Below are 24,518 nucleotides of genomic sequence, written 5' to 3'. Positions count from 1 at the left end.
CCTGAGCTGTGTGGGGGTTAATTTCTTTACTATCAAATGAGGAGAGACAAACTTATCACACAAGTCAGAGTTATACTTAAACTAAATCTTTAATCACGTATTTCAATCAATTATTAATAAGGGAGCAGGTCGGGGGGACAAAATGGCTCCGTAGAGAGAACACTGTGTTTCAGCGAGCGTTTATTGACTCTCTCGGGTAAATAACTTTAAGCTGCACCTCCGCAGCATTGGATAACTTTTTTATTTTATTTGAATCTGATCATGAAACAGTCGTGTGAGTTCTCACGTGCTCCGGTTCAGTAATATTCATATTTTTATTATTCTTCTTGCTAAAGTAACTGCCGCTATAGCTCAGGCTGAGATATGGGTGAATCTATATTGGTGCCCAGGCTTGGTTTTAGGTGGAAGAGCCTCAATCTCCTATTGATTTTCATTTCCATATATATAAAGGATGAGGCTATTGAGTGGCAATGCAGACTTAAGAGTCTACATTGGAAAGTTGAAATCCCCTGCATGTTAGCTAGTGGGAAAACCCCCTTTTGGATCTTTACATGTTTAATTTTTGGGTTTAGTATAGTTCGAGTTCAGGGTTCATATCGTTTGTTTATGCTCAGTGAGATAGAAGATAGTTCAACACATGGAAAAGGTACCACCCCACTTTTACTGTAGGATTCAGTCTGGATATTGAATGGTCAAAGTGCAATGGCAGGTAACAGACTGCGTGTATGTACATGGAACATTAGAGGGAGCCATAACCCCATTAAAAGGAAGAAGGTACTGTCTTTTTGGAGAAAAAAAAATATGGATATTGCCCTGTTGCAAGAAACTCATTTGGATGATAAGGAGCATCTGAAATTACAACAAGGGGCGTTTGGTCAAGTGTTTTTCTCATCATTTACATCCAGAAGTAGAGGTGTAGCAATTCTTGTGAAAAATAACTTACCACTTAAGGTCTTGAATTGTGTGAAAGATAAATTTGGTCGCTTTGTTATAATTAATGGTACTTTACAAGGGCAGAACATCTCCATAATGAATATTTACTTCCCCCCTGCCCACCCCCCTGATTTCCTCACTAAGGTATTTCTAGACTTTTCAGAATTAAACTCAGACACTGCAGTGGTTGGGGGGAGATCTTAATTGTTTGTTGAACCCCCTTATTGATAAGTTTCCCAGCGGTATAGCTCCACTCTCTCCTCGAGCTAAGTCACTTGAAGCTATTTGTGATGACCTGGGGTATGCTGATGTTTGGATAACTTTTCACCCCTCCAACAGAGAGTTCACTTTTTTCTCTGCACCTCATGGATGTCAGACTAGAATAGATTACTTTTTTATGCCCAGGACGTCTTTGCAGTCTGTTTTATCCGCTAGGATAGGAAGCATAGTCATATCTGATCATGCAGAGGTGATCCTGGACATAAAACTCAATGGGGCGTTCAATCTGTCAAGACATTGGAGATTGAATACAACCATCCTTAAAGACCATACATTCACATCATATTTTATTACAGAGTTTAAAGCATTTTTCTATATTAACTCTCAATCAACAGATAACCCCTCGCTCCTTTGGGAAACCTATAAAGCGTACGCCAGGGGTCTGATTATGTCATACACAGCCACTAAGAGGTGGAAAAAGCGTTAAAAGCAAAAAACGTTAGAGGGTGAATTAGGAACTAAAGAGAAGGACTATATTAAAACTCCCACTCCTGCCCTATTAAAGGAAATATCAGTTCTTAGATCAACGTTGGACTCTCTCCTAACACAGGACGCTGAAAAGAAAATGAGATTTGTCAGGCAAAAGCTACATGAACATGGCGATAAGCCAGGAAAGTACTTGGCGTACCTAGCTAAAAAGAGAGCTGACTCACAGTCAATTGCTACTATTACTGATTCTGATGGCAATCATTTATATGAAAATAAATTGATAAATGACTAATTTAAGAAATTTTATGCAAATCTTTATGCCTCAGAACTGCCAAATGATGCACCCAAATTAATGGAGAACTTCTTTTCTAAGATTGAGCTCCCTACTATCTCCGAAGAACAGAGGTCTCTCCTTAATGCCCCTATTACCGAGGAAGAGATAATGTTCGCAATTAAGAATCTGCAAAATGGTAAGGCCCCAGGACCAGACGGGTTTTGTAGTGAGTTCTATAAAGAGTTCCATGGCCTGATCCTTGAGCCATTGTGTGATATGTTTAACCACTCATTTTCAAATGACCAGCTCCCTCAAACGCTGAGGTAAGCCAACATATCACTTATTCTCAAAAAGGGAAAATGTCCAGAGTCTTGTTCCTTGTACAGACCAATTTCCCTTCTGAATGTGGATAGAAAATTGCTTTCTAAAATTCTAGCCACAAGATTAGAGGACTCACTGCCACTAATTGTGAAAGGAGACCAAACTAGCTTCATTAAGGGCCGTAAGTCATGTAACAATGTCAGGCGGCTTCTTAATGTAATTCAAGCCTACCAACAAAGTGCTAGGGATGGTCTTGTGCTCACCCTAGATGCTGAGAAAGCATTTGATCGTGTGGAGTGGTCTTACCTATTCTTTGCTCTAAATAAATTTGGTCTGGGGGACAACTTTATAAAATGGGTGAAAGTTTTATATGATGATCCTCAGGCTGCTGTCCTTACTAATGGGCTAAGGTCAAATAGCTTCTCTATATACAGAGGTACCAGACAGGGCTGTCCTTTGTCCCCTCTCCTATTTGCACTCGTTATGGAACCACTGGCCGAGGCCATCAGGGTAACGCCTGCTATACAGGGGCTGCTCATTGGTGATGTTCACCATAAAATAAGCTTGTATGCAGATGATGTCCTGATATTCAGCTCTAATCCCGAGACTTCAACTACATCTCTTATTAATATTATTGAATTATTCAGCGAATTCTCAGGGTACAAGATTAACTTAACTAAATCAGAGGCTATGCCACTTGGTAACCTTCACTCTGTACCTAATACTTCTCCCCCCTTCCCTTTTAAATGCTCTCCCTCAGGTTTTACGTATCTGGGTATATTTGTAACTCCTAAATTCCAGTAAATGTACAAAGACAATTTTGTTCCCTTGTTTGATACAATAAGACAGGATCTGGAGCGCTGGAACTCTCTCCCAATTTCTTGGTTGGGTAGAATATCCCTCTTGAAAATGAACATTTTACCTAGACTACTTTACCCAATCCAAATGATCCCAGTATTACTCTCCAATAAGGTAATAAAGGATGTAAATGGATGGCTAAGTTCCTTTATATGGAGTAAACGCAAGCCAAGACTTAAGATGGCAATATTGCAGCTGCCAAGTTCTATGGGGGGCTTGTATCTGCCCAATATCAGGTTCTATCAGTGGCGTGCCCATCTATGTTATATTTCTGATTGGATCACAAACGATGACTCCTCTATTTGGTTAGACATTGAGACTTCTCTTTCAAAATACCCCTTACAGGATCTTTTCTTTTTCAGAAGTTTCAAGTCTGTAGAAGATCACTGCAATAATCATATTACACTTAACACACTCAAAGTATGGAGGTCAGTTCAGCGCTTCCTCGGAAGGTCCAAACTAACCTCTGCTCTTACCCCAATTCTTAACAACCCAGATTTTGGTCCAGGATTGCTGGATGCTGGCTTTAACTTTTGGCTTAATAAGGGCATATGCAGACTAAATGACTTATTTGCTGATAAGATTGTATTGTCATTTGAGCAGATGGTGGAGAAATATCGACTCCCAAAGCAGGACTTTTTCCGCTTCCTACAAGTAAGACATTATATTGTGAAGAGCACCACCTTAATTGGTAACCCTGATATGTCTGTCATTGAAAGAATGCTTTTTTTTCCACAAAGGAAAATGTCTGTTTTATGATGCTTTAAGGTCCTTTTCTGCTGTCGACACACAGAGGGTGAAACAAGTGTGGGAGAAAGAATTGTCTGTTACTATTGACGAAGAGATGTGGGAGGACATTTGGAGATATGCAAAAACAATATCTATATGTAATCGTACTAGAGCAATTCAATTAAGAGTAATACACAGATTGCATATATCCCCAAATCGCAGACATGCTTTTAGCCCCTCTTCCTCTTCTCCTCAGTGTCTTAAATGCAAAACTGATACTGGCACCCTAACACATTGTTTATGGTTATGTACCAAAATACAAAGATACTGGTCTGGTGTTCTGCAAGAAATTGAAAAGATCCTAGGGGTTGATCTAGAATTGGACCCAGTTTCTTTACTGTTGGGTCTCCCTCGTAGGCATGTTACTTCTGTGGGTACCTTTGCAGCAAGGAAAAACATCATTTTACAGTGGATTACTGATAAGGTTCCTTCTATTAAAGATTGGCATAAGACACTATTTGAATGGGTGCCTCTGGAATATTTGACATGTACATTGCATTCTAAAACAGATCAGTTCTACAAAGTATGGGAACCCTATCTAAATTACCTAGAACCTGAGGTATCAGCTATTATGCTGCAAGGATTGTCTTAGAATGGTGGTGATCTATGTATTTCAGAATTACACTGTACGTTCCATGTGTGGAACCTAACTTCTTAGTTTAAACTGAGCTTTTTTGTTTAATTTCTGTTTGTAAGTTTGTTTAAAATGTATGTATTGAGAGATGCAATGATGGGGATGGGGTGAGAGAAGAGGGGAGAGGAAAATGGTGTGCGTGTGTGTGGGTGTGTATGTGTGTGTATGTATGTATATGTATATGTATATATATATATGCGCAGGTATGTGTAAGTGAGTGCTGTTTTTTTTTGCTTTGCCTCTGTTGTTGTATCTCTTAATATGGGTGAAAATTGTGAAATTCCAATAAAAATACTGTTAAAAATAAATAAATAAGGGAGCAGGTCAATAGAACGCACACATATAAAGTTAATCGATTAAGTGCTCTACGATAATGATGTCTGGTCATGGCTGGTCAACGATTCATGGTCAAATGATTCGTTGAGAGCCCCGAGACAACAGTATTTTATAGCCAAGATACACCCCTGTCAACCTACATGACGAACAAGAGATACAGTGGGGAGAACAAGTATTGATACACTGCCGATTTTGCAGGTTTTACTACTTACAAAGCATGTAGAGGTCTGTAATTTTTATCATAGGTACACTTCAACTGTGAGAGGCAGAATCTAAAACAAACATCCAGAAAATCACATTGTATGAATTTTAAGTAATTAATTTGCATTTTATTGCATGACATAAGTATTTGATACATCAGAAAAGCAGAACTTAATATTTGGTACAGAAACCTTTGTTTGCAATTACAGAGATCATACGTTTCCTGTAGTTCTTGACCAGGTTTGCACACACTGCAGCAGGGATTTTGGCCCACTCCTCCATACAGACCTTCTCCAGATCCTTCAGGTTTCGGGGCTGTCGCTGGGCAATACGGACTTTCAGCTCCCTCCAAAGATTTTCTATTGGGTTCAGGTCTGGAGACTGGCTAGGCCACTCCAGGACCTTGAGATGCTTCTTACGGAGCCACTCCTTAGTTGCCCTGGCTGTGTGTTTCGGGTCGTTGTCATGCTGGAAGACCCAGCCACGACCCATCTTCAATGCTCTTACTGAGGGAAGGAGGTTGTTGGCCAAGATCTCGCGATACATGGCCCCATCCATCCTCCCCTCAATACGGTGCAGTCATCCTGTCCCCTTTGCAGAAAAGCATCCCCAAAGAATGACGTTTCCACCTCCATGTTTCACGGTTGGGATGGTGTTCTTGGGGGTTGTACTCATCCTTCTTCTTCCTCCAAACACGGCGAGTGGAGTTTAGACCAAAAAGCTCTATTTTTGTCTCATCAGTCCACATGACCTTCTCCATTCCTCTTCTGGATCATCCAGGTGGTCATTGGCAAACTTCAGACGGGCCTGGACAAGCGCTGGCTTGAGCAGGGGGACCTTGCGTGCGCTGCAGGATTTTAATCCATGACGGCGTAGTGTGTTACTAATGGTTTTCTTTGAGACTGTGGTCCCAGCTCTCCTCAGGTCATTGACCAGGTCCTGCCGTGTAGTTCTGGGCTGATCCCTCACCTTCCTCATGATCATTGATGCCCCACGAGGTGAGATCTTGCATGGAGCCCCAGACCGAGGTTGATTGACCGTCATCTTGAACAGTTGTTGCCTTCTCACCAAGCTGATTGCCTATTGTCCTGTAGCCCATCCCAGCCTTGTACAGGTCTACAATTTTATCCCTGATGTCCTTACACAGCTCTCTGGTCTTGGCCATTGTGGAGAGGTTGGAGTCTGTTTGATTGAGTGTGTGGACAGGTGTCTTTTATACAGGTAACGAGTTCAAACAGGTGCAGTTAATACAGGTAATGAGTGGAGAACAGGAGGGCTTCTTAAAGAAAAACTAACAGGTCTGTGAGAGCCGGAATTCTTACTGGTTGGTAGGTGATCAAATACTTATGTCATGCAATAAAATGCAAATGAATTACTTAAAAATCATACAATGTGATTTTCTGGATTTTCTAGATTCCGTCTCTCACAGTTGAAGTGTACCTATGATAAAAATTACGGACCTCTACATGCTTTGTAAGTAGGAAAACCTGCAAAATCGGCAGTGTATCAAATACTTGTTCTCCCCACTGTATATAGAATGGGTCACAAGGTTAAGATTTGTATGAAAGATATCTATAATACATAGCAGACAGTATCTGCTGTGTCAACAGTTTTCATTGTGTCTGGCCCTCTGACTCCAAACTGGAACCATCTCTCCCTGGTACGGTATAGAACAGAAACATTAACTCATGCTCTGGAATGCTCTTTAGGTTTTATCACCCAAAAGACATCGTAAATCTCCTCTGTCAGTGTTACCTCCCAGAGGCCCATCCTCAGTAGAACACACACACAATAGTTAAGAATACTCTATTCTGTTGCATAACACAACCATTTTGTAACGGCTTCCGTCGGTAGAAGGAGAGGAGGACCAAAGCGCAGCGTGGTATGTATCCATATTTATTAGAATACTTCTTCAATACGAACAAAACAATAAACAAACAAAAACCAACGAAGCTACAGTCCTGGGGCCTGTTGCACAAAAGTAGAATTAAGACATCCGGGATAAATGACTCAGCTGAGCTCAATGAAGCCAAAACATGTGCGTCCAGGCTTAATTGGTTGCACAAAGACCAAGCCAGGATGAGCAGACACGGATTCATTAAGCCAGGTGAAACCAATCCTGGATAGGTGCGCGCTCACGGCTCACTCAAATAGACCCCGCCACAGATCACAGATTAACTGATTTACCATGGCAACTAGAGCCGCGTACTTTTCCCCGTCGGAAGCACAAATCCTCATGGAGGCATACGAGGAGGTAAAAGATATAATTAAGAAGAAAGGCAACACCGCCACAGTGATAAAGCAAAGAGAAAAAGCGTGGCAAAGTATTGCAGACCGCCTGAATGCGTAAGTAGTGCACAATTACACACTCACCGCTCCGCTGAAACATCACAATTACAATTCAAATATTTAATTCACATCTCCAAAAATGCAGTTGTACTGTAATTATGAAACGGTTAAATTTTTAATTGAAATGCACTGCAGATATGAGTGAAATTGTGTAAAGTAACTCCATCACACTGTATAAAGCTATGATAAATTTTTTGATATTTTTACTGAAAACAAGACAAAAATACCAAGTAATTTTTTGCAGTGTGACTCCATTAAATGTGTGTGTGTGTGTGTGTGTGTGTGTGTGTAGATTAAACATGAACGGGCCAAAACGGACATGGCAGCAGGTCAAAATCAAATACAAGAACATTCTGCAGAATGGTATGGTCCCTGACTAATATTTAACAAAGCACAAGCATATATTGTACCCAGAAGGTGCCTGCTCACACATTGTCTGTACTGTTTTAGCAGTGAAAAAGAATACCCACAGACAAGGCACGGGTGGTGGGTCACCAAAGGCTGACCTTACCCCAGCAGAGGACATGGCCTTGGAGCTAAATAAAGGCAGGCCCGTCTTAGAGGGGATCCCTGGGGGGAAAGAGACGAGCATAGGTTCCTCCCAAGATGCCACCCGCTTCATTCAAGGTATGTCCTTCCATCTCTACATGGGATACAACCACATTCATATTGAATCAATTTGGACTGTCTGACTTTGGTTTACCTATTGCCTTGCAGTGTCTGGCAGCACTGTGTTCCTGTTAGAGCCACCAGCACAAGCACCAGACGATGCTGATCCAGTGAGTACTCCATCAAAGGCATACTGTAGGCCTGGCATGTCTTGTCTACTAGCTTCAATATGAATCCGATTAAATGTGATAGGGTGAAGGCCCCAGTGCAGCAGCAACAGCACATGATGGAGACGATGATGAGGAGGAGACCATCTCTCTGGATTCCAGAAGGCATGAGGTATCATGTTAAGACTGTGAAAGTACTATTTACTCTACAATGGTGAGGAGTCCTCATCAAAATCAAAAAATCTAATTTCTTTTACAGGACCCAGATGCTATACAGTGGGAAAACCAGCCTGGCAACATAGTGCGTATTAATAAAAGGACACCACATCCTGCCAAATTCCAGCTGCGCTAATTGTATTGTGTTCACAGAGCTCACAAGCTATCAGAAAGTTGTATGGCAACCACCTCCGGCGCCAAATAGAACTGGCAGACATAGACATTCAGTACAAGAAGAAAAAGATGGAAAATCTTGCACTGGAGTCCGAAATAAAAAAGAGGACAATTAGGAAACTGGACCTTGAAATAAAAAAACTTGAGAGGGAGGTGAGATATGCCTTCAATGTACACTGTATGCTAACTGTAACACAAATGTATTAATCATTATTTTTCTTTCCTCCCCCAGCTCCAAGAAGATGACACAGCTCAAAATAAAAATTAGGTATATTCTCGTAAAGTCAAGTGAGCCATGACATATGAGCTCTTATTGTGAGCACACAGGACGGTGGCATCTTTCTAAGGTTTTTTTTATTTTCCCAGCAATCAGTACAACCAAGTCATCGTTATAAGGCATCGCCCTCTTTTGCCCACCCCCCCAGCACCAGGTGTGGCCACTAGCCTATATGAAGGCCCAAAATTGTGTGTTCCTTTCTGCTCTGACAATGGCATGCCCATTCGTGCGAGATGTGGTGGATGAAGAAGCACTTGTGCTGAGGAGAGCCTTCAGGCGAGAAAGGGTCTTCAGGGACCGGTTGGACCCACTGGCCTTCCCTGATGACCATCTATATGAAAGATACAGGTTTTCTGCAGATGGCATCAGGTATCTATGCAGACTACTGGGTCCCAGGATTAAGCACCGCACTGCACGGAGCCATGCACTGAGTGTGGAGCAAATGGTTTGTGTGGCCTTGCGCTTTTTTGCTAGTGGAGCCTTCCTGTACTCAGTGGGGGATGCAGAACAGCTGAACAAGGCCACAATTTGCAGCACAATAAGGAGTGTGTGTCTGGCTATCAAAGCATTAGCAGATGTCTTCATCTCCTTCCCTGGCCACAGAAGACTCTGTGACATCAAAGAGGAGTTCTATAGGATTGCAGGTAAGAGGATCTACAAATTACAGGACAACTGTTAACACATAGTAGGATACTCATTACTTTGTGTGACAGGTTTCCCCAATGTCATTGGTGCAGTGGACTGCACACACATAAGGATAAAAGCCCCCTCAGGTGCCCATGAGGCCGATTTTGTGAATAGGAAATCCTTTCACAGCATTAATGTTCAGGTGAACATAACTTTTTGATATTGTCCATTGACGAACACTCTGCATTGCCAGTGATGTGCATTGATTGGTGTAATATTCCTCATCTTATGATTTCAGATGGTCTGCAATGCTGACTGTGTGATCAGCAATGTTGTGGCAAAATGGCCTGGCTCAGTCCATGACTCCAGAATCTTTCGGGCCTCTGAAATCTATCAGTGCCTATCACAAGGTAAGCCACACAACCCCTATTTATAACCATCATGGCTGTGTCAAGAATATCACTGTGTTTATGAGGTAGTAATGATGAGATTTTGTGTTGACAGGTGAATTCTCTGGTGTGTTGCTGGGAGACAGGGGGTATGGCTGCCAGCCTTTTCTCCTGACACCTTTCACAGACCCCCAGGAAGCACAGCAGGCCTACAACCATGCCCATGCCAGGACCAGGGCCAGAGTTGAAATGACCTTTGGCCTCCTGAAGGCACGCTTTCACTGCCTTCACAAATTAAGGGTCAGCCCTGTTAGGGCATGTGATATTACTGTGGCTTGTGCTGTCCTCCACAATGTGGCCTGCCTGAGGAAGGAGAGGGCCCCCAGAGTGCCACCAGCCATGGACTGGGACAATCCGGCAATCTTCCCTGATGACGACAGTGGTCGGCTGCTGAGGGACCAATATGTGTTGAATTATTTTAGTTAGTATGTGTGCTTTCAATTTTGGTTAAATATGTCCTGCGGTGGCAGAAGAATTTGGGTTTTTTTGGGTTCGTTTTTTGACGAATTTGGCCTCTTATGATGTTTGTGCGGTATACTGTGTGTAATACAAGGCTGCAGGGAGGCTACTGCATCCATTCATTTGTCTGTTCAGTTGATGTGTATGGATTTGTCCTGCATTTATTTTAGTGTGCAGACATGCAGGGTGTGTTATATACAGACCTTTGAATGTGTATGTATCATTTTGTATAATATGCTTGGATTCTGTGCTTTCCATCTTGTAGAGTCACTGTGACTTCAGTTTCGAAAGGAGCTGATGGTTTACCTGCTTTGTTCAAGGTATGTCCTTCCATCTCTACATGGGATACAACCACATTCATATTGAATCAATTTGGACTGTCTGACTTTGGTTTACCTATTGCCTTGCAGTGTCTGGCAGCACTGTGTTCCTGTTAGAGCCACCAGCACAAGCACCAGACGATGCTGATCCAGTGAGTACTCCATCAAAGGCATACTGTAGGCCTGGCATGTCTTGTCTACTAGCTTCAATATGAATCCGATTAAATGTGATAGGGTGAAGGCCCCAGTGCAGCAGCAACAGCACATGATGGAGACGATGATGAGGAGGAGACCATCTCTCTGGATTCCAGAAGGCATGAGGTATCATGTTAAGACTGTGAAAGTACTATTTACTCTACAATGGTGAGGAGTCCTCATCAAAATCAAAAAATCTAATTTCTTTTACAGGACCCAGATGCTATACAGTGGGAAAACCAGCCTGGCAACATAGTGCGTATTAATAAAAGGACACCACATCCTGCCAAATTCCAGCTGCGCTAATTGTATTGTGTTCACAGAGCTCACAAGCTATCAGAAAGTTGTATGGCAACCACCTCCGGCGCCAAATAGAACTGGCAGACATAGACATTCAGTACAAGAAGAAAAAGATGGAAAATCTTGCACTGGAGTCCGAAATAAAAAAGAGGACAATTAGGAAACTGGACCTTGAAATAAAAAAACTTGAGAGGGAGGTGAGATATGCCTTCAATGTACACTGTATGCTAACTGTAACACAAATGTATTAATCATTATTTTTCTTTCCTCCCCCAGCTCCAAGAAGATGACACAGCTCAAAATAAAAATTAGGTATATTCTCGTAAAGTCAAGTGAGCCATGACATATGAGCTCTTATTGTGAGCACACAGGACGGTGGCATCTTTCTAAGGTTTTTTTTATTTTCCCAGCAATCAGTACAACCAAGTCATCGTTATAAGGCATCGCCCTCTTTTGCCCACCCCCCCAGCACCAGGTGTGGCCACTAGCCTATATGAAGGCCCAAAATTGTGTGTTCCTTTCTGCTCTGACAATGGCATGCCCATTCGTGCGAGATGTGGTGGATGAAGAAGCACTTGTGCTGAGGAGAGCCTTCAGGCGAGAAAGGGTCTTCAGGGACCGGTTGGACCCACTGGCCTTCCCTGATGACCATCTATATGAAAGATACAGGTTTTCTGCAGATGGCATCAGGTATCTATGCAGACTACTGGGTCCCAGGATTAAGCACCGCACTGCACGGAGCCATGCACTGAGTGTGGAGCAAATGGTTTGTGTGGCCTTGCGCTTTTTTGCTAGTGGAGCCTTCCTGTACTCAGTGGGGGATGCAGAACAGCTGAACAAGGCCACAATTTGCAGCACAATAAGGAGTGTGTGTCTGGCTATCAAAGCATTAGCAGATGTCTTCATCTCCTTCCCTGGCCACAGAAGACTCTGTGACATCAAAGAGGAGTTCTATAGGATTGCAGGTAAGAGGATCTACAAATTACAGGACAACTGTTAACACATAGTAGGATACTCATTACTTTGTGTGACAGGTTTCCCCAATGTCATTGGTGCAGTGGACTGCACACACATAAGGATAAAAGCCCCCTCAGGTGCCCATGAGGCCGATTTTGTGAATAGGAAATCCTTTCACAGCATTAATGTTCAGGTGAACATAACTTTTTGATATTGTCCATTGACGAACACTCTGCATTGCCAGTGATGTGCATTGATTGGTGTAATATTCCTCATCTTATGATTTCAGATGGTCTGCAATGCTGACTGTGTGATCAGCAATGTTGTGGCAAAATGGCCTGGCTCAGTCCATGACTCCAGAATCTTTCGGGCCTCTGAAATCTATCAGTGCCTATCACAAGGTAAGCCACACAACCCCTATTTATAACCATCATGGCTGTGTCAAGAATATCACTGTGTTTATGAGGTAGTAATGATGAGATTTTGTGTTGACAGGTGAATTCTCTGGTGTGTTGCTGGGAGACAGGGGGTATGGCTGCCAGCCTTTTCTCCTGACACCTTTCACAGACCCCCAGGAAGCACAGCAGGCCTACAACCATGCCCATGCCAGGACCAGGGCCAGAGTTGAAATGACCTTTGGCCTCCTGAAGGCACGCTTTCACTGCCTTCACAAATTAAGGGTCAGCCCTGTTAGGGCATGTGATATTACTGTGGCTTGTGCTGTCCTCCACAATGTGGCCTGCCTGAGGAAGGAGAGGGCCCCCAGAGTGCCACCAGCCATGGACTGGGACAATCCGGCAATCTTCCCTGATGACGACAGTGGTCGGCTGCTGAGGGACCAATATGTGTTGAATTATTTTAGTTAGTATGTGTGCTTTCAATTTTGGTTAAATATGTCCTGCGGTGGCAGAAGAATTTGGGTTTTTTTGGGTTCGTTTTTTGACGAATTTGGCCTCTTATGATGTTTGTGCGGTATACTGTGTGTAATACAAGGCTGCAGGGAGGCTACTGCATCCATTCATTTGTCTGTTCAGTTGATGTGTATGGATTTGTCCTGCATTTATTTTAGTGTGCAGACATGCAGGGTGTGTTATATACAGACCTTTGAATGTGTATGTATCATTTTGTATAATATGCTTGGATTCTGTGCTTTCCATCTTGTAGAGTCACTGTGACTTCAGTTTCGAAAGGAGCTGATGGTTTACCTGCTTTGTTTTGTCCTTATTCAATAAAGGAACATAATGTTACACATTGTGTTTTTATATTCATATGGAATGTGTATTTGTTTATATGACAGAGTACTAGGGCCACACTGAAGAAAAAGGATAAAGTCATAAATTTATGAGGCTGGTTCTTTCTGCAGAAAAGCTACATATTGTTTTTACAGTTTTGATACTTATGACAATGTGATACTTAATATTCTGGCACATCAGCATGTCTTTGTTTATGAAACCATACTGAAGTACAATTTCACGAAATGCCCCACATCTGTCATTTTAACAACTGTCCTCCTTTAAAACAACTGGTTACAATATTATGACTTGTGTTTTTTTCCCCTCTGTGGCCCTAATATTCTATCATTTTATATATAGCCTTATAGTCTATGGGAAACTGTAAATTATCTAATGATAGCAACATCATCTAAAAATCATTTTTTATCCAAAATCATTGAAATTAATGATCACAAACGTTTAAATAATAACAGTGGGTCTAGTTATATGTGATAACAATGTATAGTGAGCAGTGAAATAACTATTGGTTTCCATTTGTGGTGACTGCTGACTGACATTAGGGATGAGATTAAATAGATCCTGGAATTTAGCCTGGTCTGGAGCAGGCTAGCTCCACAGAATAAATCTCCATGGTAATTTATACCATAACATATCCTCCTGCCCCCTATCCATCTTTAGTGCAACCGGATTACGGATCAATTGAGCCAGGATCACCAAGATATCCTGGCTTAATCCCTTATCCTAGTTTTGTGCAACAGGCCCCTGAACTAGAGAACATAAAACACATGAACGCATGAACAGGAACAATCACCCACAAACCAACAGTGAAAACAGGCTACCTTAATATGGTTCCCAATCAGAGACAATGCAAAACACCTGCCTCTGATTGAGAACCATATCAGGCCAAATGACAAACCTCAACATAGAAACACATAACATAGACTGCCCACCCCAACTCACGCCCTGACCATACTAACTAAAGACAAAAACAAAGGAAAATAAAGGTCAGAACGTGACACATTTGATGCAATAAAAGTATTATAATATAATCTTGCAATTTTTCCACCATAATCCCCCATTTTGAGAATCCTCTCAACTTAAAAGAAAATTACAAGATTTAAGAACATTCATTCACATGTAGAAAATGCATATATTCTACATTATCCAAGAAGCATAAAAGCAATAACTCATTGCATGGGTTCCAGCACGTGACCGGCTGCCATAGCACTGGCTCAGCCTCCTTCCAAGAAACTTAGCACTGTCTCCCATTTCAACCTCCAACACATTTTCTAAGCACTCTAGCAATTTGTCTGAAAAGGTTTTGATACACAGTCACCTGCACGAACCCATGAAGAAAAACAAAAAATGCATACAGTTTATGAGATTCAAAGCTATATCTTCATAGACAGTGAAAAGCACATATTTAATGCATAATGCAGCGCATGCAACAATGGAGTTTAATAAAATAAGCTTTAGTTATCTATCACACTCCAATGGATCAGCATGGTTTGGTGGTAATGACTATTTCCATCCCAGAAACTAAAATTAGCATATCTTGTTGGACAAATCCAGGTAGTGACTCCTAGTTAAAGTAAAATGGATTCCATTGGTTTCTAATGAACATGACCCAAGACAAGCATCATGATTCCACTATTTATAAGGCAATGCCTGTAGATCCAAGAGATTAGGATCAGTTTCACTGTCACGTTCCTGACCTGTTTTCTGTTGTTTTGTATGTGTTTGATGGTCAGGGCGTGAGTTTTGGGTGGGCAGTCTATGTTTTCTGTTTCTATGTTGGTTTTGGGTTGCCTGGTATGGCTCTCAATTAGAGGCAGGTGTTTGACGTTTCCTCTGATTGAGAGTCATATTAAGGTAGGTTGTTCTCACTGTTTGTTTGTGGGTGATTGTTCCTGTGTCTGTGTAATCCACATGGGACTGTTTCGTTTGTTCGTTCGTTTTAGGTAGTCTGTTCCTGTTCTTGCGTCCTTCGTCTATATTCGTAAGTTCGTTTGTTTCAGGTCTGTTGCCTTCGTTTATTGTTTTGTAGTTTGTTCTAGTGTTTTGTCAGTGTTTCGTCTTGTAAATAAATTCAGTTATGTATTCATCACCCGCTGCGCCTTGGTCCGTTCATACACCACCAGACGAACGTTACAGAATCACCCACCAAACCCAGATCAAGCAGCGGGTTAACGGACAGCGCACGAAACAGGATTTCTGGTCTTGGGAGGAGATCATAGAAGGAAAAGGACCATGGGCGAAGGTTGGAGTTAATCGTCGCTCTGGGGAGGAGCTGGAGGCAGCTCGGAGAGCGGAGGAAACCGGAGAGAGGAACCGGCGTTACGAGGGGACGCGTCTAGCACGGAAGCCCGAAAAGCCCGCAAGTACAACCCAAAAATTTCTTGGGGGGAGGCTAAGAGGTAGTGGGTCTAGGGCAGGTAGGAGACCTGCGCCCACTTCCCAGGCTAACCGTGGAGAGCGGGAGTACGGGCAGACACCGTGTTACGCAGTAGAGCGGACGGTGTCTCCTGTACGTGTGCATAGCCCGGTGCGGGTTATTCCACCTCCCCGCACTGGTAGGGCTAGATTGAGCATTGAGCCAAGTGCCATGAAGCCGGCTCTACATATCTGGCAACCAGTACGTCTCCTTGGGCCGGCTTACATGGCACCAGCCTTACGCATGGTGTCCCCGGTTCGCCTACATAGCCCGGTGCGGGTTATTCCACCTCCCCGCACTGGTCAGGCGACGGGGAGCATACAACCAGGTAAGGTTGGGCAGGTTCAGTGCTCAAGGGAGCCAGTACGCCTACACGGTCCGGTATTTCCGGCGCTACCTCCCCGCCCCAGCCCAGTACCACCAGTGCCTACACCACGCACCAGGCATCCGGTGCGTTTCCAGAGCCCTGTTCCTCCTTCACGCACTCTCCCTATGGTGCGTGTCTCCAGCCCAGTGCCTCCAGTTCCGGCACCACGCACTAAGCCACCTGTGCGTCTCCAGAGCCCTGTACGCACTGTTCCTTCTCCCCGCACTCGCCCTGAGGTGCGTGCCCTCAGCCCGGTACCTCCAGTTCCGGTACCACGCACCAGGCCTATAGTGCGCTTCGAGAGGTCAGTGTGCCCTGTCCCTGCTCCCCGCACTAGCCTTGAAGTGCGTGCCGTCATCCCGGTACCTCCAGTTCCGGCACCACGCACCAGGCCTACTGTGCGCCTCAGCAGGGCAGAGTCGGCCGTCTGCCCAACGCTTTCTGCACTGCCTGTCTGCCCAGCTCCGTCTGAGCCATCTGTCTGCCCCGCGCCGTCTGAGCCATCCGTCTGCCCAGCGCCGTCTGAGCCATCCGTCTGCCCAGCGCCGTCTGAGCCATCCGTCTGCCCAGCGCCGTCTGAGCCATCCGTCTGCCCAGCGCCTTCTGAGCCATCCGTCTGCCCAGCGCCTTCTGAGCCATCCGTCTGCCCAGCGCCTTCTGAGCCATCCGTCTGCCCAGCGCCTTCTGAGCCATCTGTCTGCCACGAGCCATTAGAGCCGCCCGTCTGTCCCAAGCCATTAGAGCCGCCCGTCAGTCAGGAGCTGCCAGAGCCGTCCGTCAGTCAGGAGCTGCCAGAGCCGTCCGCCAGTCAGGAGCTGCCAGAGCCGCCAGCCAGTCAGGAGCTGCCAGAGCCGCCAGCCAGTCAGGAGCTGCCAGAGCCGCCAGCCAGTCAGGAGCTGCCAGAGCCGCCAGCCAGTCAGGAGCTGCCAGAGCCGCCAGCCAGTCAGGAGCTGCCCTACAGTCATGAGCTGCCCTACAGTCATGAGCTGCCCTACAGTCATGAGCTGCCCTACAGTCATGAGCTGCCCTCCAGTCATGAGCGGCCCTCCAGTCATGAGCTGCCCTCCAGTCATGAGCTGCCCTACAGTCATGAGCTGCCTACAGTCATGAGCTGCCCTACAGTCATGAGCTGCCCTACAGTCATGAGCTGCCCTACAGTCATGAGCTGCCCTACAGTCATGAGCTGCCACTCAGTCATGAGCTGCCACTCAGTCCGGAGCTGCCACTCAGTCCGGAACTGCCACTCTGTCCGGAGCTGCCACTCTGTCCGGAGCTGCCACTCTGTCCGGAGCTGCCACTCTGTCCGGAGCTGCCACCCAGTCCGGAGCTGCCATTAGTACAGAGTTGTCCCTCTGTCCTAAGCTATCCCTCTGTCCGGAGCTACCTCTCTGTCCGGAGTTACCTCTCTGTCCTGAGCTATCTCTCTGTCCTGAGCTACCTCTCTGTCCTGAGCTGTCTCCTCTATGTAGGAGGGGCTTTAGTGAAGGTTCCTGGACCATGGTCGGGGGCGAGGGTCGCCACTCAAAGGACGCTAAGGAGGGGGACAAAGACAATGGTGGAGTGGTGTCCTCGTCCACCGCCGGAGCCGCCATCGCGGACAGATGCCCACCCAGACCCTCCCCTTGAGTTTTAGGGGTGCGCCCGGAGTTCGCACCTTGAGGGGGGGGGTTCTGTCACGTTCCTGACCTGTTTTCTGTTGTTTTGTATGTGTTTGATGGTCAGGGCGTGAGTTTTGGGTGGGCAGTCTATGTTTTCTGTTTCTATGTTGGTTTTGGGTTGCCTGGTATGGCTCTCAATTAGAGGCAGGTGTTTGACGTTTCCTCTGATTGAGAGTCATATTAAGGTAGGTTGTTCTCACTGTTTGTTTGTGGGTGATTGTTCCTGTGTCTGTGTAATCCACATGGGACTGTTTCGTTTGTTCGTTCGTTTTAGGTAGTCTGTTCCTGTTCTTGCGTCCTTCGTCTATGTAATTTCGTTTGTTTCAGGTCTGTTGCCTTCGTTTATTGTTTTGTAGTTTGTTCTAGTGTTTTGTCAGTGTTTCGTCTTGTAAATAAATTCAGTTATGTATTCATCACCCGCTGCGCCTTGGTCCGTTCATACACCACCAGACGAACGTTACATTCACTCTTCGGATCAGAGTTCACCCTCTCCATTCACCAAGCCATGCTGAGAATAGTGTCAACATCTTTAGTTCATAACAACAATCAAAACAATCAATCCCTAATACATTAATTGCTTCACTCATATAGTTATTAACATACTAAACTCAAATCAATCCTTCAGTTTTAAAAATCATTCTGTTTCCAAATCATAATAAAAAAACAGTTAATTATCCAACCAAAATTTAGAATGACATTGCTCAGTAATTCAAATTGGTCCTATCACTCAAAGTAAAAAAAAAACTCAAATTAATACACATCAACATTGGCAGAATGTACATTTATATTAACATCCAGTATAATTATCCCATAATTATACTATATATATTTTTTTTAATCACAATCATAAAACAGACCAGTATCTCAATGCATTCCAAATCAAAATTTGTAAGTCGCTCTGGATAAGAGCGTCTGCTAAATGACTTAAATGTAATGTAAATGTAAAATTACTATACTTTTATGTGGTGTAGGCCTCTACAATCAACCCGATACCCCAAAAGTCTAAAATAATTTTGGGCAAAGATGACTAAACCCCCCCCCCCCCCCCACTGATTCTTCTGGCGTCCTTTTCGTCTTCTTCAGATAGCTTTACAGTTCAAAGTGGATGACCATGATAATGTCCCAATTTCAATGTCTCACCTGAGCCGCCATCACCTTTCCCACCCATTATGTTTTGTCCATTCGTCAACCAGTATACCAGCAGCATAAGAGAAGTTTAGAACAGATCTCTCCCCATGCTCACTCCACGTGGACTCCTCTCACACTCCTGAGAAAAGACATGAGAGAAAAGCAGTTGATAGCTTAGATCGGATGCTGTACACCGGTTGCTGGCTCGAACTAATTTCTCTCGGTGCTGACAGGGCCGTATTGAACGCCTTTGTCACTCTTCTTCAGCCAGCTAGAGGGGGGTTTGAGGTACACACACTGTTTGGTACAATTATCTCTTCCATGCATTAAGATACATTTACATTACATTTAAGTCATTTAGCAGACGCTCTTATCCAGAGCGACTTACAAGTTGGTGCATTCACCTTATGATGTCCAGTGGAACAACCACTTTACAATAGTGCATCTAACTCTAAGGGGGGGGGGGGGGGGGGGGTTAGAAGGATTACTTTATCCTATCCTAGGTATTCCTTAAAGAGGTGGGGTTTCAGGTGTCGCCGGAAGGTGGTGATTGATTCCGCTGACCTGGCGTCGTGGGGGAGTTTGTTCCACCATTGGGGTGCCAGAGCAGCGAACAGTTTTGACTGGGCTGAGCGGGAGCTGTACTTCCTCAGAGGTAGGGAGGCGAGCAGGCCAGAGGTGGATGAACGCAGTGCCCTTGTTTGGGTGTAGGGCCTGATCAGAGCCTGAAGGTACGGAGGTGCCGTTCCCCTCACAGCTCCGTAGGCAAGCACCATGGTCTTGTAGCGGATGCGAGCTTCAACTGGAAGCCAGTGGAGAGAGCGGAGGAGCGGGGTGACGTGAGAGAACTTGGGAAGGTTGAACACCAGACGGGCTGCGGCGTTCTGGATGAGTTGTAGGGGTTTAATGGCACAGGCAGGGAGTCCAGCCAACAGCGAGTTGCAGTAATCCAGACGGGAGATGACAAGTGCCTGGAGTAGGACCTGCGCCGCTTCCTGTGTGAGGCAGGGTCGTACTCTGCGAATGTTGTAGAGCATGAACCTACAGGAACGGGTCACCGCCTTGATGTTGGTTGAGAACGACAGGGTGTTGTCCAGGATCACGCCAAGGTTCTTAGCGCTCTGGGAGGAGGACACAGTGGAGTTGTCAACCGTGATGGCAAGATCATGGAACGGGCAGTCCTTCCCCGGGAGGAAGAGCAGCTCCGTCTTGCCGAGGTTCAGCTTGAGGTGGTGGTCCGTCATCCACACTGATATGTCTGCCAGACATGCAGAGATGCGATTCGCCACCTGGTTATCAGAAGGGGGAAAGGAGAAGATTAATTGTGTGTCGTCTGCATAGCAATGATAGGAGAGACCATGTGAGGATATGACAGAGCCAAGTGACTTGGTGTATAGCGAGAATAGGAGAGGGCCTAGAACAGAGCCCTGGGGGACACCAGTGGTGAGAGCACGTGGTGCGGAGACAGATTCTCGCCACGCCACCTGGTAGGAGCGACCTGTCAGGTAGGACGCAATCCAAGCGTGGGCCGCGCCGGAGATGCCCAACTCGGAGAGGGTGGAGAGGAGGATCTGATGGTTCACAGTATCAAAGGCAGCCGATAGGTCTAGAAGGATGAGAGCAGAGGAGAGAGAGTTAGCTTTAGCAGTGCGGAGCGCCTCCGTGACACAGAGAAGAGCAGTCTCAGTTGAATGACTAGTCTTGAAACCTGACTGATTTGGATCAAGAAGGTCATTCTGAGAGAGATAGCAGGAGAGCTGGCCAAGGACGGCACGTTCAAGAGTTTTGGAGAGAAAAGAAAGAAGGGATACTGGTCTGTAGTTGTTGACATCAGAGGGATCGAGTGTAGGTTTTTTCAGAAGGGGTGCAACTCTCGCTCTCTTGAAGGCGGAAGGGACGTAGCCAGCGGTCAAGGATGAGTTGATGAGCGAGGCGAGGTAAGGGAGAAGGTCTCCGGAAATGGTCTGGAGAAGAGAGGAGGGGATAGGGTCAAGCGGGCAGGTTGTTGGGCGGCCGGCCGTCACAAAACGCGAGATTTCATCTGGAGAGAGAGGGGAGAAAGAGGTCAAAGCACAGGGTAGGGCAGTGTGAGCAGAACCAGCGGTGTCGTTTGACTTAGCAAACGAGGATCGGATGTCGTCGACCTTCTTTTCAAAATGGTTGACGAAGTCATCCGCAGAGAGGGAGGAGGGGGGGAGGGGGAGGAGGATTCAGGAGGGAGGAGAAGGTGGCAAAGAGCTTCCTAGGGTTAGAGGCAGATGCTTGGAATTTAGAGTGGTAGAAAGTGGCTTTAGCAGCAGAGACAGAAGAGGAGAATGTAGAGAGGAGGGAGTGAAAGGATGCCAGGTCCGCAGGGAGGCGAGTTTTCCTCCATTTCCGCTCGGCTGCCCGGAGCCCTGTTCTGTGAGCTCGCAATGAGTCGTCGAGCCACGGAGCAGGAGGGGAGGACCGAGCCGGCCTGGAGGATAGGGGACATAGAGAGTCAAAGGATGCAGAAAGGGAGGAGAGGAGGGTTGAGGAGGCAGAATCAGGAGATAGGTTGGAGAAGGTTTGAGCAGAGGGAAGAGATGATAGGATGGAAGAGGAGAGAGTAGCGGGGGAGAGAGAGCGAAGGTTGGGACGGCGCGATACCATCCGAGTAGGGGCAGTGTGGGAAGTGTTAGATGAGAGCGAGAGGGAAAAGGATACAAGGTAGTGGTCGGAGACTTGGAGGGGAGTTGCAATGAGATTAGTGGAAGAACAGCATCTAGTAAAGATGAGGTCAAGCGTATTGCCTGCCTTGTGAGTAGGGGGGGAAGGTGAGAGGGTGAGGTCAAAAGAGGAGAGGAGTGGAAAGAAGGAGGCAGAGAGGAATGAGTCAAAGGTAGACGTGGGGAGGTTAAAGTCACCCAGAACTGTGAGAGGTGAGCCATCCTCAGGAAAGGAGCTTATCAAGGCGTCAAGCTCATTGATGAACTCTCCAAGGGAACCTGGGAACCTGGGGGGCGATAAATGATAAGGATGTTTTAAGCTTGAAAGGGCTGGTAACTGTGACAGCATGGAATTCAAAGAAGGCAATAGACAGATGGGTCAGGGGAGAAAGAGAGAATGTCCACTTGGGAGAGATGAGGATCCCAGTGCCACCACCCCGCTGACCAGAAGCTCTCGGGGTGTGCGAGAACACGTGGGCAGACGAGGAGAGAGCAGTAGGAGTAGCAGTGTTATCTGTGGTAATCCATGTTTCCGTCAGTGCCAAGAAGTCGAGGGACTGGAGGGAAGCATAGGCTGAGATGAACTCTGCCTTGTTGGCCGCAGATCGGCAGTTCCAGAGGCTGCCGGAGACCTGGAACTCCACGTGGGTCGTGCGCGCTGGGACCACCAGGCAGCGGCCACGCGGTGTGAAGCGTTTGTGTGGTCTGTGCAGAGAGGAGAGAAGAGGGATAGACAGACACATAGTTGACAGGCTACAGAAGAGGCTACGCTAATGCAAAGGAGATTGGAATGACAAGTGGACTACACGTCCACTTGTCATTGGACGACAGATACCGTATGATGTCACTTTTCATGATAACCTCGAGAGGACAGATCAGAACAACAGTTTAGTTTAGTTCATTAACTATATGATAAATTATTACTTTTACCAATTATTCTTAATACAAATGTCTAAACATATGTCAAAGAGAATAACAACACATTCTATTGAAACTATTCTTTCAAATTGGCTTATACTCCCCATCACACTGTCAACTTCATCACAGAGCCACAGGATCAGGAAGTTAGACCTATAACCCATTGGGAATAGAACAGAACAAACAACACAACAATACACTCCTTCACATATCATTCCATACACTCCTACACATCACTCAAGGTGTGAACTTCAATCCAAATCCTCAGAGGACTGTTCCCTCCCCCATTTTTTACACATAACTCCCCATGTGAGTAATGTGTATAAAAACACTACTGGTCAAAGAATAAAACAAAATTACAAAAAACAAATCAAATTAAAATCACTGCTCTTAAGAACTCCATAAAGAAAAATTATTGTACCCATATGGTCATAGGAAAATAGACTTAAGGCAGCCTACCCTTAGTCAAAGGCAACGCCCTCTCCTTCTTCACATTGGTCCAAATCACAAATATGGCTAAGAACTATAAAGTTCATCATAATAATAATAATTATCAATATTACAAATTACCTTCAAATAGGTATTACAAATGACCATAAATATCCAAATGGCTTCCCAATGAGGGTGATCAAACCACAATGGAAAGTCATGACAGAGGTCATAGGTCATACAAACCCTTCAAAGAAGTGTTTCTTACTATATTGGACAAATTAATGGAAAACAGTCAAACATTTCATACATGTTGTATCCCAGGTTTCCAGTACATTCCTTTATCAAAATAATTCATGTGTTTAATAAAACTCAGAAAATAAAAACTTCTGAAAATTCCATTATTGTGCGTGCCCCTTTAAGATACCTTGGCACTAAGCAAATGGAACACTCACTAAACCCAAAGAAAATAGAACACACAAATCAAACATAGTATTTTAAAAACACCAACAAATAGTCATAACAAGTGTGTTGTGTGTGGGTATTTGCAAACCTTAAGGTAAAAACAAACAAAAACGTCCAGGCCTTATTAATTTGGTAGTTGACGGCCTTAATCTCACTCACTCTCCCCAAGATTATAGCCCCAGCAAACATTTCAAAGAGAGACAATGAAACCCCCATTTTCCCAGAAAAAATACAAAACATTTTGTCAGCATTCACTCTACTACACCGATTCAGCAACCCAAAAGTTTTAACTACAAACAAAACCTGATAATAACGATAAATCCACTGTACTCCCTCAAATCATTAATCATTAGTTTTAAACTTCCTCAATGTTTATATATGCTTAATTTAACATGCGCTAACCTAAGATACAATTATCCTGGTATCGTTACTAGCCGAATGTCCAGCTAATATGTGATAGCTGTTTCGCCTTAGATTGTTCCTGTTACCCCTCTAAATGTAATATTTTTTTCTGTGCCAAATGTAGTAAATTTCTCAGCGTAAGGAATCAGTGATATTTAATCCCAGGCATTTAATAAAAAGTTGTTAGAGACATGGTCACCTATGTCTCCTTTAACATACATACAGTCGTGGCCAAAAGTTTTGAGAATGACACAAATATTAATTTTCACAAAGTTTGCTGCTTCAGTGTCTTTAAGTATTTTTGTCAGATGTTACTATGGAATACTGAAGTATAATTACAAGCATTTCATAAGTGTCAAAGGCTTTTATTGACAATTACATGAAGTTGAAGCAAAGAGTCAATATTTGCAGTGTTGACTCTTCTTTTTCAAGACCTCTGCAATCCGCCCTGGCATGCTGTCAATTAACTTCTGGGCCACATCCTGACTGATGGCAGCCCATTTTTGCATAATCAATGCTTGGAGTTTGTCAGAATTTGTGGGTTTTTGTTTGTCCACCCGCCTCTTGAGGATTGACCACAAGTTCTCAATGGGATTAAGGTCTGGGGAGTTTCCTGGCCATGGACCCAAAATATCGATGTTT

At 44.8% G+C, this 24,518-nt stretch overlaps 2 protein-coding genes across 6 annotated transcripts; both read left to right on the top strand.

Moving 5' to 3' along the window:
* Positions 1-7,021: 7,021 nt before the first annotated feature.
* Positions 7,022-10,687, top strand: LOC139557522 (putative nuclease HARBI1). Of its 3 annotated transcripts, none has more exons than XM_071372474.1 (11): positions 7,022-7,400; positions 7,696-7,766; positions 7,854-8,030; positions 8,121-8,182; positions 8,265-8,351; positions 8,439-8,480; positions 8,549-8,722; positions 8,802-8,837; positions 8,936-9,490; positions 9,772-9,883; positions 9,978-10,687. In XM_071372474.1, exons 1-8 carry the CDS (start codon positions 7,243-7,245, stop codon positions 8,835-8,837), a joined length of 807 nt encoding a protein of 268 aa, XP_071228575.1. In that variant the 5' UTR covers positions 7,022-7,242; the 3' UTR covers positions 8,936-9,490; positions 9,772-9,883; positions 9,978-10,687. The 3 variants fall into 3 exon arrangements, with proteins under 3 accessions (XP_071228575.1, XP_071228576.1, XP_071228574.1); XM_071372475.1 differs by having other exon boundaries at positions 8,936-9,675; XM_071372473.1 differs by lacking the exons at positions 7,022-7,400; positions 7,696-7,766; positions 7,854-8,030; ... (3 more) ...; positions 8,549-8,722; positions 8,802-8,837 and adding an exon at positions 9,560-9,675 and having other exon boundaries at positions 8,940-9,490.
* An 18-nt stretch (positions 10,688-10,705) lies between these two features.
* On the top strand, positions 10,706-13,421 carry LOC139557521 (putative nuclease HARBI1). Of its 3 annotated transcripts, XM_071372472.1 has the most exons (9): positions 10,706-10,853; positions 10,936-11,022; positions 11,110-11,151; positions 11,220-11,393; positions 11,473-11,508; positions 11,607-12,161; positions 12,231-12,346; positions 12,443-12,554; positions 12,649-13,421. In XM_071372472.1, exons 6-9 carry the CDS (start codon positions 11,690-11,692, stop codon positions 13,017-13,019), a joined length of 1,071 nt encoding a protein of 356 aa, XP_071228573.1. In that variant the 5' UTR covers positions 10,706-10,853; positions 10,936-11,022; positions 11,110-11,151; positions 11,220-11,393; positions 11,473-11,508; positions 11,607-11,689; the 3' UTR covers positions 13,020-13,421. The 3 variants fall into 3 exon arrangements, with proteins under 3 accessions (XP_071228573.1, XP_071228572.1, XP_071228571.1); XM_071372471.1 differs by having other exon boundaries at positions 10,936-11,393; XM_071372470.1 differs by having other exon boundaries at positions 10,706-11,022; positions 11,110-11,393.
* Positions 13,422-24,518: the final 11,097 nt, after the last annotated feature.

The sequence above is a fragment of the Salvelinus alpinus genome, chromosome 28, assembly GCF_045679555.1.
Source record: "Salvelinus alpinus chromosome 28, SLU_Salpinus.1, whole genome shotgun sequence".
Classification (NCBI taxonomy): domain Eukaryota; kingdom Metazoa; phylum Chordata; class Actinopteri; order Salmoniformes; family Salmonidae; genus Salvelinus; species Salvelinus alpinus.
This window is presented reverse-complemented; position numbering and strand designations above follow the sequence as displayed.

Excerpts from the sequence above, each read along its gene's own strand:
- LOC139557521 (XM_071372472.1), top strand. The coding sequence starts at position 11,690 with ATGAAGGCCCAAAATTGTGTGTTCCTTTCTGCTCTGACAATGGCATGC. Across the intron at positions 12,162-12,230 it reads GGAGTTCTATAGGATTGCAG|GTTTCCCCAATGTCATTGGT; the intron begins GTAAGAGGATCT and ends TTTGTGTGACAG. Across the intron at positions 12,555-12,648 it reads CTATCAGTGCCTATCACAAG|GTGAATTCTCTGGTGTGTTG; the intron begins GTAAGCCACACA and ends TTGTGTTGACAG.
- LOC139557522 (XM_071372473.1), top strand. The coding sequence starts at position 9,019 with ATGAAGGCCCAAAATTGTGTGTTCCTTTCTGCTCTGACAATGGCATGC. Across the intron at positions 9,491-9,559 it reads GGAGTTCTATAGGATTGCAG|GTTTCCCCAATGTCATTGGT; the intron begins GTAAGAGGATCT and ends TTTGTGTGACAG. Across the intron at positions 9,676-9,771 it reads TTCACAGCATTAATGTTCAG|ATGGTCTGCAATGCTGACTG; the intron begins GTGAACATAACT and ends TTATGATTTCAG.